At 40.7% G+C, this 19,193-nt stretch overlaps 1 protein-coding gene across 13 annotated transcripts in view; it reads right to left on the bottom strand.

Moving 5' to 3' along the window:
• Nucleotides 1–19,193, bottom strand: part of CELF2 (CUGBP Elav-like family member 2) — a 543,235-nt gene that overhangs the window by 123,229 nt on the left and 400,813 nt on the right. For 12 of the 13 annotated variants that reach the window (XM_038154615.1, XM_038154614.1, XM_038154616.1 and 9 more), the window contains one exon: nucleotides 5,674–5,870. In XM_038154615.1, coding sequence (XP_038010543.1) covers nucleotides 5,674–5,851 — 178 coding nt within the window. In that variant the 5' untranslated portion in view covers nucleotides 5,852–5,870. Of the gene's footprint in view, nucleotides 1–5,673; nucleotides 5,871–6,034; nucleotides 6,805–19,193 lie in introns of those variants that run through there. The other variant, XM_038154618.1, reaches the window with a different exon arrangement.

The raw sequence follows: 19,193 nt of genomic DNA, 5'->3' as shown, positions 1-19,193 counted from the left end.
CTCTTCTTGCTCACGGTTCATTTTACCCAGCAGAATTTCTTTGTGTTTGATTGTTTTCTTCAGGTTATCAGGTGGCTTCTCTCCTGTCTAGTCCCTTCTGCATGATCCAAAAACTTGGATAACAAGTTGGTGGTTCATTCTGTCAAAGCCATTTACATAGAGAGTGAAAAAGTATTGATCTCCAATAACAGTCCCTGTTGCTCTCCAATCATCATCCCCTCTCTTCCCCTGGCCCATAACCTTTCCCCATTCTAATCTGCCCTCGATCATCTACCCAGCTCCTTTCCCCATCTGGAAATGGGTCCTTCTCTGCTTCACCAGGAACTGCATGGATTAGTCTCCTGTGTGACACTCTGTGAAATGCCCCTGGGAAATCAGCTTGATTATATAGATGATTTCACACGCGTCTGCTTTCACAGAAACTTCTAGAAAAACTCCATCAGATTTGTCGAGTAAGAATTACTTTTTCTAAAACTCAGCTCACATCTGGAATATATTCTATAATGCTATTTACAACCCATTTAAAATTATAGATTTAAGATTCCTTAAGGTTTAAATTCAAACACCCTACACTCAGAAACTTCAAGTTAAAAACTCAACTTTATCATTCACTCTTCTTCCCTATTGTACTTATATTTACTGACATCTGGCTTTTGCCAGTTTTTGTTGTCTGAAACTTCTTATAGTGTACAATGCACCTGCTAAAAATGCAAGGCACTATTTAATACAGTGGAGGAAAAGATTTCAAGTCTGCATAGTAACAAAATATCTGTAAGGCACCATCACAAAAATTTAGCCTAATGCACACATGCACAATGGCTGTGGGCACATATCCTGTCATTTCAACAGCAAATGCGCTCATGGTGCAACTCATCTTTCTCAAAAGCTAAACAGTGCTCACGTGGGCTTCTGAGAGCATTCAAAACACAGAATAAGACATGAAGTGTAGAGAAACCCGGGCTCCTGGAGTGCTGGCTGAAGGGAGCTTTTAAAGAGCATCTACAGTTTTGCCAAACACAATGTATTGAAACTGAAGGAGCAGAGGGTGCAATTGGCTGTGTGGTGTCACTGGGGCAGTCAAGGAACAAGGAACAGCTGGTCTTAGCTGCAGGTTGGGACACTCAGGATGGGAACGTGTGACAAAGTGAGTGCCACAGCTCTGCTGCTGTGCTGGACTGCCCAAGCTCCCTTTGCTCCTACTGTACCAGGCACTGTGAGAGGGACCTGCTGGAGGAGAGGGATCATCCCCGCTGCCTGCACCAGACTATTTTGGAAGGGCAAAACTGTAGCTGAAGTGGTGCTCAAACAAGCCAGGTAAGTTCTGCCTCCTATATGCATCTCTCTCTATATATATATATGTAACTATACATACCTATACACCTCCTTGCCCACCTGGTCTCTCCTGTAAGCAGCAGATGAACGCCTCATTATCAGATTCCTCTGCTTGCTTCCCAGTAGACTTAAATTACCATGTTAAATAGGATAATAATAAACACTGGCCTTTAACTACAGCACATCCTTGTTCACTCAGCAGCCTCCCTCTAATCTGATAAAGGGTCTGTAAAAGGCTGCAAGCAAACACGGAGTCAGCTGTTACACAGGTGCCTCTCCCTGCTTTCTGCAGTGTGATTCCTACAGCAGCACAAAGAGATTCAGGCTCACAAAGCTGGTTTAGGGGACCTTGATCCCTCCAAGAATTATCAGGTATTGAAGCAGAGGCAAGGTGCCAAAAGGACATAGTGGATCTGGCCCAAGACTCTTCTGCTGCATTTCAAAAGACAAAAGTAGCCCTGTGCCATCTGCTTGCTTCAGCACTTGGACTTCAAAACCAAAGTAGCCAAGGAAATCTTTCCGGCTTAGGAAAACAGTGGGGAGGAAGAGATCTTGGTGGCAGTGTATGCTGCCTTCACACAGAGCCTGCTGCATTTGAGGTATTAGAGAAGCTCTTTTTAACAACTACCCTGGAAAAAACTCATCTATTCACCCAGAATAAATTACATAAAGGGAGCAAGCTATATTGGGAACAGAGAGGGCTGGTCTGCCCAGACTTTGAATCCTCTTAGCCCCCAGAAGCCAAAGTGCTATTTCATTTCAGTGGTACAGAATTTCCTGCTCTGTTGTTTTATTTTTTGCAGTTTTTTGTATTTAGTTTACCTAATCCTCTGGATTTCTTTCGTTGCAGAGGGAGGAAAAAGCCTTACAAAACAACAGGAGATAAAAACAAAGCCAAATTACTTTGCTGAGCTCTTTCACACATCCAAAAGAAGCAAGAGAAATGCAAGCTCTGGAAAGGATGAGGAATTTCCTAGAATGCAGCCATTCCTGAAGTTCCCCATTAACAAAGCCAAGCTTCAACATTTGCAGTAGTATCAATATATCTGTGGAATTAAGATGGCTTTCCTCTGCTTTTCCAGAGTGAGGTAAACTTGGCTTTCTACCTGTCTTCCTCCAGCCTCAGCTTTGCAGAGCTGGCAAGCAATACAAAAGAGGAGGAAAGACATGAACTAGGCCGTCTGTCGTTGGAGGGTATGAAAGACAGTCTGAATAACAGCAGGAGAGAGAGAAGCAGCCTATGGTTATTTTTGACAGAATTGGGAGAGACTCAGATTGCAGCTTCATAAACAGTTCATAAGAGAAAAACTCGGTCCAAATTAGAGGAGCCCCTTTGGCCAAGCTCACAGAAATACACCACCCTTGTCTGAGAAGAGAGAAATCTTTCAAAAATCAAAATGCTTTTCTTTAAAGAGCAAATCCTAACTGCTCCCCCCTGTGTGGTGTAGTAACACCAGCTTGCATTCCTGTCATTACAACTCATGGCTTGCAGCATATTCAGAAAAAAAAAAATTCTGTGTGACACCAGGCTGTAAATGTTCTGCCTTACACACAATCACAACCATACAACGAAATGAAAAATTGACTTTTTTTCTACCTCACCCAACCACGAGGTCCCTTTGATGGACTGTTCTACAAAACTGGAGGTGATACAAAGGGTCAGCGAGCAGAAAAACGCCTGGCACAACCAAAATCCACCCAGCTCAAGTTAAATAAAAATGGTTGTTTTGTGTGGGTATTTATACAGAAGAGGAGCATGAAATTTCACTCCATCTCAGACATGTTATTTTTGGTGTTGTCCTGTACAGAGCCAGGAGTTGGACTCTGTGATCCTTGTGAGTCCCTTCCAGCTCAGGATATTCTATGATTCTATGACCTCCAAACAAAAAATGAAAACTCAGTTTCTTTTTTAAATGCCTACTAGATAGTATAGGTGAAGAATTGTCATCCATTGTGATGAAAAGAAGACTGTAGGATATTTCTCAGGGCAATTTTTCAGTTTCTTTGTTTCTAACATTCTTAACAATCTCTCACATTGAATCCTTTGTGCAACTGGATTAAGAAAATAAAGATCATTCCTAGTCAAGAGATATCCACAAGAAACTCAAGAGGTTTCTAGAAATCTTGCTGGCAGATTCAGCCAGGAGGAAGGATAGAGACAGCATGGAGATACATGCCTCCAAAGCTTCCAAGGGAAAAGTTGACCACCAGAGGAGCTTGCTGCTGGTGCCAGAGAAAGGTAAGTCTGAAGGTTATTCTGCCTATCTTCAGGATTAATTTCATTTACTCATTAATTAACACATAATGCCTGAAGTGACAAGCATAATCTCTGCATGGCTGAAAAGAATCCAAGCAAAAAGCATCCCCAAAACCCAGCCACTTTTCAAAAAGAATATTGTATATGGGGACTGCGAACATTGATAATTAGTCTACAATGACTTGCATGATCTATGCTTCATCCTTATGCCTTCCAGCTGCCTGATGGACAGGTACAGTGATTCCCAGAAATGGGTATCAATGGGTTTCTTCTGTCTAACCACAATATCATTCTCACTTCATTTACTGCTTAGTGGGAAGGCATTGCTGTGACCCAGGAATCAGCTCCTTCCAGATGGACGAGTCTCAAAGTTCAGCATTTTAGTGGTTTAAACTAAGGAGGAGTTTGCTCATCCATAGCAGCCTGGACTGCAGAAAATCCAGTTGTTTGACCTCTTAATGCTCTCCTATCCAGCATTACAAGAAAAAGACATTTGGTGAGGGCTCTGCGCTAACACAATAGGGGGGTACATGACAATACATCAATCCTGGGAAATGAGGTGGGGGGTGGGCTGGAAGCAGAACTACACTGAAGCACTCCAACCAGAAAAACCTTCTGCTTCTGAATCACAGAATCATGGAATGCTTTGTGTTGGAATGGACCTTAAAGAGCACCTAACTCCAGCCTTCTTGCCATGGACAGGAACACTTCACATTAGAGCAGGTTGTTCACACAACATACCCTTGAACATTTCCAGGGATGGGGAAAGAGGAAGAGTGATCTAGTATGGACACTTGATTAGCAGGAAGGTACAGTGAGCTGGATCCCCTCCCTGACACTGGTGTGACACCAATGCACTAAGTCTTTTAACCAGAAATGAGAGATGCAAGCAAGCCATAATAATCCATGGTCACTCAAAGCACCTGACTGCTCAAACTGGGCAGCAAAAAGAAGGCACTGAGAGGATTTCCCTGCCCACTACCAGAAAAAAAGGAGATATGCTGAGCCTTGGCAGTGCTTTCCCCAAAAGCACAAATTCACCCGAGGCTGTCTCCCACAACGGCAGGCACCTCTCATCTCCAGCAAGGGCTGGTTTGCACTGTTAACTTTGCTGGGAGCCCACAAAATTATTCTGTGCTATTCTCTGTAGCATGTGTGCTCTGAAGGTTTTTAGAGTCAGCAGCAGGAGTGCAGTAAGAGGGAATAAGAGTCTAGCAACCTTACAGCCAGGCACACACATGCACATCCAGCTCTGCCTCTGAGCTATGCTAATTATTTCTAACGGTAGCAATGCTGTCATGTACCTGAACGAAAACATGCAGCTAGGTAGGGAGGAAAATGCATTCTGTGAACCAAAATACTCACTTTCAGTTTACATCTAAGCACGTGTCACACTTAAACAGCTATTATTCACAAAACTCTCACGTGCCGAAATAAGCACAGATATACAAAGTGAAAGGAAGGAATATAGTAAGGGACAAATACTTTACATGTGTATAGAAAAAAATGCAGGCAGGAAAATTAACCCTTTCATTTAGAATAATATCAGAGCCAAAAAACAACTCTTCAACATGACTGCAGAAAAAAAAATCAGATTATGGAAAAAGGGCAGGGTGACTATTTGTAATTTTTATTGCTGCTGGAGCAATGATGTGGCAGGTACCCACCACCATCATTTTTCCCTTCTGTATCCTTAAAATATTTCCCACCTGGGGTGCAAAGAGAAGAAAAGAAAGGAAACAGAAAATTATATTTTTCATGAGCTAATCCTGGGAAGCAAGCTCTCAGGTTTCCACATTTTTGGCAATGATAATTTAAACAAGGAAAGCGATATTTTCTTATTTTTTGCACAGTCGGAATGCATGCTTCCAGATAAAAGACAATTAAACTTCAGTTTAAGAAGAGGAGGAAGGCAATATCCGATAGGATTCACAAGTCCTCTCCTCTTAGGACTGCAGCATAGCTCAACACAGCATACTACAAAACTGAGAGCTCAGCTGCAAACCTCTTTGGAAATGCTGAAGGCAAGCAAGATCATCAGGAAAACAAGCAAACTGCAAGCAAAGAGAGCATAACTACCGTACCTTTACTTTGGGGAGGGTTCTGACTTCTGTCTCGGAGAACATTAATCTGGTAGACAGCTCCATAAGGCTCAAAAAGTTCTTTTAATTCTTTTTCTGACCACGAACGGGGAATCTGTCCAACAAACATCTTAATGGCATCTGGGTCTGGTTGGTCTGAATGATCCAAAGCTCCATTCATCTTGTTAGCTGTGCCGTTACTAGAAAGTGGAAAAGGAGATTAAAAAGAGAAGACAAGTTAGGAGACTACACAGTTTTCGTGTGCACTAGATGCAGAAGATGATGTCAATTGGCACAAAGCAGAAAAAAAAAATCACTGTTTAATTAATAGCATAAGTATTACGAACAAAAACAATGCTATTACATTTTTCATTGAGTCTGGTTTTCTCTGCAGGCTGCTGCTTAATGTCATTATATAAGATGAGAGCGGCACAACACAACCCGGGACTTCTGCATTTTAAAGTAGACGATAGTGGCAAATAAGTGCAGATTTCTCTCCATGGCTGTTGTAAACAGAACTGCAGTGAATTCTCACTAAACTGGCTACTGGCAGCAACCAGGCAGTGCGTGTGTCTATGTGTGTGTGTTTTGTAATAAAGTCACATGAAAGGAGTATGAAACACTTGGCAATCTGTCAGATGACTAATGCAAGATGCCAGCGATGAATCTGCAGATTGTGTGAAGCATCCATGTGTGCATCAAATTAGTCTGATATTGCCTAGAATGGAAAACACTCCAGCTATGTGGCTGGTTGCTGCCGATTAGTTGCCTACGCTCTTTAAAAAGGAAAAGCAGTCTGGAGAGACCCAGTTTAAAGCATACTGTTTATTGCTGCCATAAAAAAAAAAAAGCACAAATCAAAAAGAGACAGCAGTGGCAAAACTGCCTACATCGTTGTGGAAATGAAAATGCTGCTTCAGAAAGTTTTTTTGCCCTGCAAAAGGAGATCAAATTTTTGAACACTTTCACCCTCTGTAAATTCTTAGCCTATCTGATCTCCAGATGTACGTCCTAAATCCAAGTTCAAAACAACCACACTTTTGCAGGGAAAAAGAGCGTTGGAACAAAACATAATCTGATCTGGGAGACAAATGATAGATCACAGTTTAGGAGATTTCGTATTCTCACACAGAAAATAATTTTAAATACTGAACAAAAGTAAAAATACATCACTCCCTCCCCCCTGCCCTTCCCCCCTTGCATTATTGATAATTAAGGACAGTAGTTTCAACTAATTACTTGGCTAGAAATTCCAAAAGTGCTGATGATTTTTGGATGGTTCAGTTTCAAGAAAGAACACTAATGATGCATGAATTTTCAAGCATCCCCCCGTCTTTCCACCAGGGAGAGGGGGCAAATGGCCTGTATGCAGCAATGTCAGAAGCTGATCATGGCAGAATTCAGGCATTTCAGAGCCACCTGCCACTTTCAAAAAACTTGGCTTTAATTAGAATTTCTCTGTTTGATGATTGTTCAGGAGTGAATGCCCACTGGAAAACTTGGAAGAGCTAAGAATCTGCACAACCAGATGAAAATCATATTTTACATGTGGAAAAAAAATATCTAAGGGTGGCGAGAAGAAAACAACCCTGTGCAATTCCCCTGTCTCACAGCTATAACCTGTGTGAAGACAAATTATTTTGTTTCATGTGTTTCATCTCCTTGAAAGCATAATTCGCATTAATATGCCTGTATTAACGTTAGCACTTCCCCTGCTTACAGGCAGGAAGGAGAAAGTTATATTAAAGGCACATTTTACACCACCAGCAAGAAGTTTGATCATCCCTTGTGAAGTGCTTTCAACATGAATCAGCAGACAACAGCATTTATCACTCTCATAAATGGCTAAAATTCCTATCTACTCTAGCAGGAATCTTGCCTGAGTAAGAGATTCCAAGATTTGGTCCAAACTTTTACATTACATTTCATGTACAAATATCTTATCTAGCAAATGCTCTTCGTTTTGAGTAAGTTCTGCGTGTCACAAGTTCACCTGCAGGAATTGTGACTTCTCCAGGCCTTAGAAACTGCATTTCCATACAAAGACAACACTTAAGCCAAACCAAGCCAACCATCCAAACAACTACCCCCTTAAAATTGCCAAGAAACAGAAAAAACATGACTGACTCACTTGAGTGATACTTCATGGGAACAACTTTCAAGACTTTCAGGGAGCAGTAGGCACCTATGTGACACTTAAACCTCTAAAAAAATCACTCAATTATTTCTTTTCAATTTCTATTCCTCTACATAAAACCTAATCTGTCCAACAACCTCCCTACTAGGGAGGTTGAAAAATCCCTGACCCATAGCTTAAAATAACTGTAGAAAACGCTTATATGTTATTTTGAAAGAAAAGGTAGAAGTTTAGTTAAGCTCCCAGCTCTGCCCTGGGCTTGGTCAACTATTTTCTTTCATAAATTGGCTTGACTTTTCACTTCATTTATTCTCTGTGTTGTTTGTATTGAGTTCAGTTTTAAATTATGCCCTTCATCTGTTCTCTCTGTTGGATCCCTTCTTTAAGAAATCCATACACAATTGCTACTTAGCCCAGAATTACAGCTAGGGTCATGTTTACTAAAGTATAACAAGTTTATTCCTTTACCAAAACCACTTTTACCACCAAGAGCCTCACAATTTCCATTTTTAATCAGCCAATTTTTTAGGAAAACACAAAGCCAAACACTAACACCTGTTTTCTCAGGTTAATGGTCCTATTAGCATCAAGTTCTTGCTTTGAGCTAAAGGTTTAGGCACAGGCCAAGCTCTCTTCTAATTGCACAAAACATTTAAGCCCTTTCTTTATTTTGTTGGGACCGAAGTTGAATTGCATTGATCATATTCTTTAAATGCTTTATTGGCTGAAGGTGGTTAAAAGCTCTGACTCAAGGCATCAGTACCATACACTATGATGCAAAGCTCCAGGGGACAGGTTTTGTCACTCACTGCCTGCATTAACTTGAGTAAGTCATTAAAACTTCTCCAAAATAAATTCCACCATCCATTGACAGCTCTGTCAATCCACTAACTCCTGCAGAGTTAGAGAAAAAACCAGCATAATTTAGGCTTTTCTTTAAAATACTTTTCTACCACAAGGTAGGGACTTGACTGAGCTGCCAACATTTTGGCGGTTTGACAGACAAGTTCAGGCCACAGAGAGGGCACTCATTTTTACCAACACAGCTGGGCTTCTTCCTAAACTGCACTCCCTTTGATCTCAGTGCAAACCAGGGCTCTCAGACACCTCAGAGTGGGAATCCAAGTCTCACTGTTGGGATTTTGAGGAGCTCATGAACACTGTTGCAGCAATGACACTTGCAGTAGTATCCTCACCCAGCTTTGGCAGCTGGTGTAGGACTAGAGCCAATGCAGACAAAATGAACAAGTGAATAAATCAGCAGAGAGATAACATTGGGGAGAAAACACCTATTTTATAGATTCTATAGATCTGATCCCACTGCTGATCCAGTGCAGTGCACTAGAAAGCTCCACTGAGGAACAAAATTATACACCACACCTGCCTGATGGTTCAGTTTGTCACAGAACTTGTTGGGTCCGTACAAAATCCAGCCAAATATGCTTGATCCTTTGCAAATTATCTCTTCTAAGATGAATTCCCTCATCTTCTCCCAGCTTTCATCCTCACCCAATGGACATTACAGCTGTGCACTAAGACCTCTCGGCTGCTAACAGCTGTAGGGCTTTAACTTCTTTCTCTTTGCCAACACAGTGGCTCTCAGAGGAAGTGGCTTCTTCCTTCCCCCATCTCCCCTTCTCCTGTACCCAAGAAGTAATAAGACAAAAGAGAAACTACATGTAAAACTTTCCACATGGAAGCAAAGCAAGCCTTGTGAAAGCTTAGGACTATTTCTCGAAAGCACAAGTGTACAGAGATAGCTGTGTCTAGGGGACACTAATGAGAATGGGATCCCTTGGCACTTACTGTCAGTACCCAAATGATGACATACAAAAAAAAAAAAAGAAAGAAAGAAAGAAAAATTAGATTATGTGGCTCTATGCTGTAGCAATCCTTCCCTCCATGGCCAATTTAGCCCATTGGACTCAGGGGTGACCCAGCACATCATCTTCACTGACAAGGTGTCATCTGTATCATAGAGAGCAGCCTGAGGGCAGAGATTAAGACACTGAGTTGCTGGCTGCTTGTGGTTGCTGCCAGAGCATCCTCTCTCTCAATTTGTGCCAATTTTTCTTCTAATAACCTAACTACCATTCCATCATTTCAGCAAGCTGACAGGGCCACTCTTGAGGAGCTAGAGATTGTTTTAATATCCCTGCTGCTTCAGCAGGAGTACTAGAAAAACCTAGTAGATGCCCTCTTGGTCTCTCCCATTCATATCTTTAATTACTGCAGGACTGCTAAAAGTGAACTGCCCACTCAGGACAGTTCAGACAGTTCAGCTACAGAGAGGTAGCCTTCAGAAACAACGTCTGAATCAAAACAGACTCTCTTAAATTCATCACTGTTAAGAGCTTTGGCATTAATCCACATTCATTTCCATTAATGATCCCAGTGTCAAGTCAGGTGCTGAAAAACAGCTGTTATCGGGGACCAAACGGATTTACATGACACCTGTTTGCCAAATCTGTTTTTAACCCTACGCAGTACCTTCCTACTGTTCTTTTTTGGTTAATCCATATTGCAACCCTCACCCTATTATTGTGGTTTTACCATTTTGCTGGGGATTTGCCTTTTTCATGTTCCATGGTAGAAGATATTTGAATTCCCTCTAAGAGCCAACAGAACAAGAACGTGATAACAAACGAGTTCCAAGTGTAATGACAACTAAATCCAACCCAGTGCAGAGGTATTTACAGGCACCAAGGTTTTACAGTAATAAAGCATTTACATCTGAGCTGTGGCATCACTGCCAGGATATCACACAAACTGACAAAAGGGACAACACCCGTTTGAAGGCTTCTGACTGCTGTCAAGAGAGACAGCCAAGCATCACCTTAATGTACTCCAAAGATCATAATTGCTGGTTTACGAGCAAATTTTGTCTGGAAGGACCCAAAAGGGCTTTATAAACTCATTGTTTAGAGAGGAATGACTTCATCGTAAGGTGACAGACGGCAGCTGTTTAATGACATGGAGCATTATCGCACAACAATTTCAGCCAGGAAGGGTAGAACAATACCGTACCCAATTGAAAACTGCAGGGGGCTGCAATTTATAGACACAGAAGGTAATTACCTACATTGGATTTTGGCCAGCAAAATAAGGGCCAGAACCTCTGACAAACAGAAAAAGAAGCTGTGCAACATTTCTAAGCTGTAAATGACCAGGTCTCTGCATTTTGGGGGGGGGGGGGAGTCATCTCCAGATGCCTTGTAGCCCACCAGTATTTTCACAGCACTTTCGCTCAAAAGCAGCTCAAAGGAAAGATGATGTTTCAAAAATCATTAACTACTTCTGCTGTAGTGTGTTGCAGTTTCTGGCAGGACTATTAGACTCTAATAACACTTGTAATTATTATTAAGTAATGCATATCCTAAACAGCAATTGCTAAATGTCCCTGACATCATGCCCAATGGAAAAAAAAACCTCCTATGGCAGGATGTTCAGTCCTACATAGGCAGTAAAGTCTACAAAATAATTATCTCCAGGCTTCTCTGCACCCATCAGCAGGGCTAACAACGGAGCAGCTGTAAGACTTGCAATCCATCTTACAGCCCCATAAAGACTTTAACAAAGAGATGAGCAATTCTTCATCCACCCAGCAGAGAGCAACCGCACTTGCACTCTCACACACATGAATTACATGAAAATCCTGATGGCTTTTAATACCCGACATACAATGCTCAGATTTCATTCTTCTCCGTAGCTAGTAATACTCAAGTGCTTGTGTAAGCACTCAGTGGTAAATGCAAATATGTTTTAAGTTGTGTTGCCTCCACATTGGGAGAAATTATCTCTAAAAGTGTAATTTTTATTAAGACAATGAGTTACTTTTTACTGCCCTCATAATTTAAAATCCACAGTAATTTTTCTGGTGAAATCAGAGATTTCTTGTAGCTCACCTTTATTAGTTCTCTCCACATAGTCCATCGTACAAACCATAGCAAACCACTGTTAATATAGGGAATACTTTTTATCTGATCAATTCCATATTTAATACATGTAATCAGTTTAATGCCTCAGTTGCAAATTTTAGGTAAGGTAAGAAGATATTTTATCCCAGAGAAAAAAATATTTGAAAATATGGGGGAGAAAAAAAATTCCTACCTTGAAAATGTTTTGATGGGTAATAAATTTAGGCTGGGAGAAGGAGCAGCAGAGGGAAGTTGCCTTTCAAGCAGATAGGTCAGACTGCATGATACTAAGGGCAATGTGAATTGGAAAATGTACCGAACAAAATATAGACTAGAGAAACATCAAAAGAGAGCTGATCTCACCTGAGATAAAACTTGTTATTTCTCAGAGGTATAGATGCAGATTCCTCACCAGTATCACAGAAAGAAATCAAGGATACAAAAGGAAATCATAGTAAGAGCTACATTAAAATGCAGCTCTCTTTTCAACTGGAGGTGCACATTGGAGCACATACACTCCTTTGTGCTTTACAGCTTCTCACCTTCCTAAAATTAGCCCTCAGAGCTCTGCTCACCAAAGTTAAATATTCACCTCCAGAGGGGAGTGGCTCTTCAGGTGTTCAGCCTCTGCATTCCTGCACCACTTCTATTACAAACCAGTTTGATTTAAGGCAGGGGTTTCAACTTAAACCCTGGATACTCATTGTGTACATGTTTAAACCTACCAAAAGATGTCATTCTAATGTTGTGCTGTGGGTAATGCTTCCTGGAACCATACAGTCAAGCTTTGCAAAAGCTATGTACATCTGCTACATCTGCTTCCAAAAAAACCTTACATGCAAACACACCTTAAAAAAAAAGTCCTTCATGTTTCAGACAATCTCAACTCTTACTGCGGCTGTATGGACCATTTTTAAATTTTTTATTAAGCAAATTATTTTTTATGCAGTAGTGCTTAATGATGTACATGTGCTGTGAGTGGAGCAACTCATACAAGTTAAAATACATGTAAACAACAGTGAACGAGTGGAGAAGAGAAAGCAAACATGGAAGGGAAGAGGTTTGTCTTTTTTAGAGCCTTCTGTTTTGGAAACCAATTAAATATCACTGCTAGTTCATCAAATAGCAGAATCAAACAATTAAACACACCATCTATGAAAGTCTGAACTGGGTAGCATCTTTTTGTTTATGGTGGTAAAATTTACAGAGGCCTATTTTCAGTATTTTAAAGGATTTGCCTACAGTAGCCTATAGATTTTACTCAACTGAAACTAGTAGAAGCTCAATAGCCAGTGAGAGATGCCTGCCCTTCAATGGCTGAAGAAAGTCAAAGTCACTCCACCCCGACTGCTTTGAATTCATTTCTCCTCTTATTCAAGTACAGATGAGAATCACAAATTTCTGGGATACTTGTGAAGAATGACTGAAAATAAGTACTTGAAGATAGAAACTAAGAGCCTATGCAAGTCCCAACTCTTGTTCTTCCAGGCTGCTGTAGGCTTTGGGATATAATTAGTTCAAGGTTTGATGAGCTCTGCTAAGCAATAATGTTCTGCAACATAAAGCTCAGCTTAGGCAACCACCCAATAATTCATTTTTGCTTTCTGGGCAGAATTTGTTCTCTACATTAAATGCTTTAACAAGACTGGGAACGTCTTTATCAGGTGTAAGGTAGGTGCATTTCTAAGAAAAGTCCCATGAGAGTTAAGACAGAGAATCACAGAATGGCTTGGGTTGGAAGGGACTTTAAAGACCCCCCATTCCAACTCCCCTGCCAAGGGTCTAGTCTTTAACTAGACCAGGTTGCTCTTGAATATCTTCAGGATATGGGGCAGATACAGCCTCTCTGGGCAACCTGTGCCAGTGCCTCAACACCCTCACAATAAAGGATTCATTCCTTACCCCTAACTAAACCTGCTTCCTTCTGGCTTAATGCCATTTGCCCTTGTTCTATCACTATGTGCTCCATGATGTTCATCAGATATTATGTCATGACTTTTAAATGTCTGTTTTCTGTTGACCAGCATCTGCACATCTCGTTTTGACCTGAGATGTTAAGTAATAACAGAGGCATCTAATTTATAATTTTTCTGTGTCTATACTAACCTCTGTTATGGCAACTACTGCAGCTTACTGCTACACTCCTGTTGTGCTCCTCAGCAACTTTTTTGAGGCGTTAAGATATCTGTCCTCTGTCTTAAAGGGACACTAGTTGAAGAGGGCTTTTTTCTCTGTATATCACTGTAAGCTGGACAGTAACATGAGAGCAAGCTTGAACAATCACACTATAGTTTTGGAGCACGGATTGATGCACTTTTTCACATGAAGTTGAAGTGGAGTAGCTGACTGCTCAGTATTAATGGTGTGGGTTATTAATGCCTTGCCTTGCTGATTACACACATTTGCAATGGAGCACACTTCTTTCTGTGTGGCAGGAAACATTTATCGGTATTATTTTTTTTTTAAAGCACAACAGTATTTGATTACACCCAAATGCTTATGTATTTGTGACATGTCAACAACTGAATTAGAATAGTACCAGGCTTTTATAATTCAGGACACGTAGGACCATCTGTTTTCTTGTCAACAACCTCAGTCTCTCTCTCTCCTTTTCAAACACTTACTGCTCCAAATTTACAAAGTTGTTACTCAATTCCCTTCTTCCTTTGCCCTCCAAAAAACTTCAAAGCCTTCAATGAAGGCTTCAAAATTTTTTTCTTTTACTTCATAATTACTGACATGACTATTTCAGCAAGTTTTGTAGCCAGGCTGGCAAATATCTGCAAGTTCATATGAGGTTTGCAAGGTCTTATCTAGTTTATGGCAAACTCTGTCCGGGACTTTAGATGGAGGGCATGGGAAAGGTGTTCTCCAAACACTTGTTTTGAAATGCAGCCATTTCTGTGTGCTAAAATCAACTGATTATTGCAAGAAGTAATTTACAGTCCAGAGCTTTTCAAGACTGGCACCCACATGTGTACATACACATATGCTCAGGCCTGGTCCCAGCCGAGCTCCACAAAGTGCAGGGAATCATTTTCATGGGCCCAAAAGCCCAAAGAGAAGGAGGCCAAGAGCTCCTGCCTGACATGGCTGCTTTACTGAAATAGCATCCTTAAAAACGGAATGGAAGATCACAGCCCTGCTCGTTTTAAGGGTGCAGCCAATTTTGTTTAGACAGTTTTGGTTAGATCTCAAATAGACCATTTGAGGAAGCTGTGACATTCAATTTTCTTACTTAAAAAAAAAAAACAACAAAACCTATCAAGTTCATATCACGTTCAGCCAGGCTCTCCCCTTCTACAGATCTGAATATAAGAGAGGATCATTGTCCGAAGTGTGATGCAATTGTGATTTCAACAAGTTAAGCATCATTACAGCAAAATCCCCCTCAGCTGATTACTTTTTTAAAACCATTTCTTCATTTTTTTGACATCACATCTGGCATATAGAATACAGATGATCATTTGTTTATATATCTGTCTAAATGCCTTTTCCAAACACAGCCAGATGGAGCCTTTCAAAATCAAATTAATTTCAGATTAATTCACTCTGGACCCACTCCAGTTTCATGACTCTTTGCTTTGAGGCACCATCTAAATTGATTTAGAGTCACAAACTTAAGAGAGCTGAAGTCCTTAGGTATAGAAAGAAAGAGATCCTTCTCGCATACTGAAAGAGTCAGCAAATCAAAAGAGCCCATGATCCTAAGTTTAGGCTCCTGAAATAACCTCCACCAAATCAACATGAGAATGCCTTGAGTTTACATAGTGCCAAATTCATATATAAAAATCTTCATATTTCATTCCAGAAAAATCACTTTAGAATTTACGTCTTCAATGCCTCCTTTGCTGAGTCCAATAAAATTTATTGCTCTAATTAAAAAGCAAAATAAAAAAAAGCATTGCTCTAAACCTTGCAATAAGCAGTAATCATGGAAAGATAGGAGACAGGTAATAAAAATCTCTACTGCAAGGATTTATCTAAGGAACTATAAACAAATGTAGCCTGCAAACACTGTGGGCTTGCATACTGTCAATCCTCTGTGGATGCCTTTATTATCTCACTTGTTTCAATTGCAATTTGGGTTTCCATGGAGATGTAACAGTCAACTCTGGAAAATTATAAGATAAATGTCAGGCAGTGATAACGGTGTTAATGAAGCTTCATTGACAAGCAGAACTATGCTTCAAATAATAGCCATATTTCTATTAGCATATGTATAACCTGTCCAGAAAAAGAGAGAAAAAACCCCAACAACAGGAGAAGACAATATTAAAAAAATTAAAATGAAATTATGTATTTGGATGATACAAGACACACAGTGGAACATTGCATCCATGTGAAAAGATGAATCCCTAACAAACAGAAGAGATGCAGATTCAAAATTTAATTTCCCGATTCCTCTTGAAATTTTTGCACTCAGCTACCAGGCTGAAAAGGCACTTTGCTGACACACGCAGCCACATTCCTGCATGGTGTGACTCTTGTTTCCTTGCAGCGCAGGGCTGGAAGGATCTGCTTCACCAGGCACTTTGAAGCTGCGGTTTCATAATGCGCAAATACAGCTGCAGTGGGCTGTGAGAAAGATGCCGACCTCAGTGGAAACACGAATAGCACACACACCAGCACAGCCCCCAGAGCTCTCGGGTGTCGTTCGTGCTCACATCGGGGTGGCTGCTCCACCACATCTTGATACATGATGAGTTTAACGTGATACTGCCGGGGCAACAGCCATGAGCGCTTCAGATGACAGCACGGTGTGGTCTTGACCTGCTTCTGTGTTAACCAAGCCTGTAAAAGCTGGAGAAGCTGCCGCTCATCTGTGAGGGGCTGTAGCCAACTTTTTTCTTCCCACAGATGGAATGGTTTTGGTGAACTGGAGGTCAAAGAGGTGACAAAGAGGATTTCTGCAGAACAGAGGGAAATGAAGCTCATCCTGCTTTGTTTCAAGGAGTCAAGCTCTTCATTTGGCCAGGGTAGACTTCCACCCTGCCAGGGGAAGGGGAAAGAGTTTAGCTACACCTGTACTTGAGGTTTCATTTTGGCAGTTTATCAGAAGCCAGGAGTAGGGCAGGAGTGAAGCAATCCTACCCCAAAGAACAACACGGAAATTTTTGTGGTGGGTAAAATTATCTAAGATATTCACTGCCTATTCATGAGGCAGTATTGCCTCTGTCTGGACAACCAAGAGGTGCTAGAGGTTAGTCCTATCTCTTCTCATCCCACTATCTGGCCTTGGAAATTTTAGTCCCTTGCCTGCCTGTGTAGTAACTCTTTCAGGTACCTATAACTTTTTCAGGTAGTGCCAATCCTCCCATCTCCTCCTCGGTCTTTGAAAACAAGGTTCTGGTATTAGAAGAGCGTTAGAGAGGCTACAGATTAAATGGTGAAATGGAAAATCAGGATCAGACTTGGTTCAGCAGCAGAGGAAGGTGAAATCTTAAACATACAAGCAAACAAGAAAATCTTTATCCTTCCAAAGGCTTGATGTTAAAGCATGTGGGCAGGGAAAATTTCAGGAATTGTGGGGAAACTCTCAAATGTTACTGGGAAGTGTAATCTTATGAAGCTGTAGTTCAACCAAATGTCTGCATGCAGGACAGGAAACAAGCTGACTTTGTAATTTCAATAAAAAATATAGATGGGGAGTGGGGTTGGGGGCAGAGATTTTTTTTCTCTTTTGCCTTCCTCTCCTCGTAACACCTCTGTTCCTCCTACCTTGTCTAAATTCTGTTTAGTAAAGGCAAACATGAATGTTGTCTGGAAAACACTTCCCAGTTCTCCAAGGAGAAATCATCTTTGTCCAGACAGGTTTTGGGGGGCAGAAAAGGGAGTCGAAAAAGTGCCCAGTCTTTCTGCAGAGCAGACCACAGCTCTGATCAGATTTCTGGACAACAACAAAATCAATAGAGAGTTTTCTCCTTAAGTTGTATTACAAGGAAGCTTAAAAAAATTCCAAAAGTTTCACTTTTTCTGATTATTTTCTAACTGCTCCTCAATATAACAAATGAGAAAAATCTAAGTACCTCATTAGATTTCTACTAAAATGTCAATAGTTAGAAAGTGATTTTCCCCAGTGAGTTTTCCACATACTTATAACTCACTCTAATGCTTTTTAGAGGAGTGGGAAAACCTCTAAAACCTAATATTAGTGGTAGTTGATTCTGTTAAGAAGGACAAGTACTCCTGCCAGCTTTGTGGAAGACAGAATAATGAGTAAAATTTGAGTCTGGCTTCAACTTCACATGGGCAAGACACACATGCTCCTGCCAGGGTCAAATGGTGGCAGAACCAGGTCCCACCAGATATGCAACCATGATTTGTAGATTAAAGAAAAGAAATTGGATGTGAAGGCAGAATACCGAGCAATTTTCTTTAAATGAAGAAACCCCCACACATGCCGTGTGGAACGCATTGTCTGCACTGCAAAACAGGCCAAATTGTCTTAATTTCTCACTTATTGAAATCTCTAAATTCCATTGCAATGTGTTTTCTAGCATCTACAAAGGATTCATTTTTCCTTTGTATCTTGGATTACCAACAGTTTTACATCCAAAGAGAGACCTGCTATACAAAAGGTCAGAGGTAGACAGAGGTCACTGACAGACAAGAAGTCAACAGCAACTCTGAGTTTTTAAAGTAACCTTGTATAGCTTAAGATTTTACTTAGTCCCTTATTTTTTCTCTGTTATTGCAAATAAGATATTTTGCTCTCTTGGCTGTGCTGTTCTTTTGAAGCTCACAAGAAAATAAACAACTACACATAATTAGGGAAGGAGCAACTCACCCTTTAAAGCATCATTCAAACAAACAGAATGAGAAAAACTGGTTTAAATTTTCCCAATAAATATACCCTGAAAAATCCTAACAAAAATATGCCCTAGCATACACATACACTTCCCAAGTCATATGGCAGTCATTTATGAGGACACTTCTGACTTCAAAGATCTTTTAATTGTGAGTTTGAAGGACACTGTGCAAATGCAGCATTGGGAAAACAAAAGAGGGGTGCCATTCGGAAATGTTTTGCTAAACGGAAAGGAAAATACAGCTTGAAAAGTTGCCAAAACCCCATGTTTTTAAGGTCATCATAAATAATAGCAGTTAAGAAAAATTGAAAATTATGAGCTAACTTCTAAACTGTACTTTTTGGACATAATCTTATCCTAGTGGATATTTATTTGCTCTGGATGTTTAATTCACAAGCAAAAACGAACCCAGGTCTCGGAGACTTGCGGACACTTTTACAGAAGAAATGGGAAAAGAGGAGATGGGGGAAAAAAACAGGAATACCATCCACATAATACTGACCACTCCATAATTTGCAAAGGCTTTCAACTCCAATACCTTTGTGCAAGAGAAAAGGTAGTTAAACAGTTGTGGATGTATTTTTAAGCTCCCTGTGACATACTCGACCTGTGGAAACTTGGCCAGCTCAGGTTTGGCTGGCTGTCAGCAGTAGTGTG

Source organism: Motacilla alba, chromosome 1A (assembly GCF_015832195.1).
Source record: "Motacilla alba alba isolate MOTALB_02 chromosome 1A, Motacilla_alba_V1.0_pri, whole genome shotgun sequence".
Classification (NCBI taxonomy): Eukaryota; Metazoa; Chordata; class Aves; order Passeriformes; family Motacillidae; genus Motacilla; species Motacilla alba.
The sequence above is the reverse complement of the archived record's forward strand: the minus strand, read 5'-3'. Positions and strand labels throughout refer to the sequence as shown.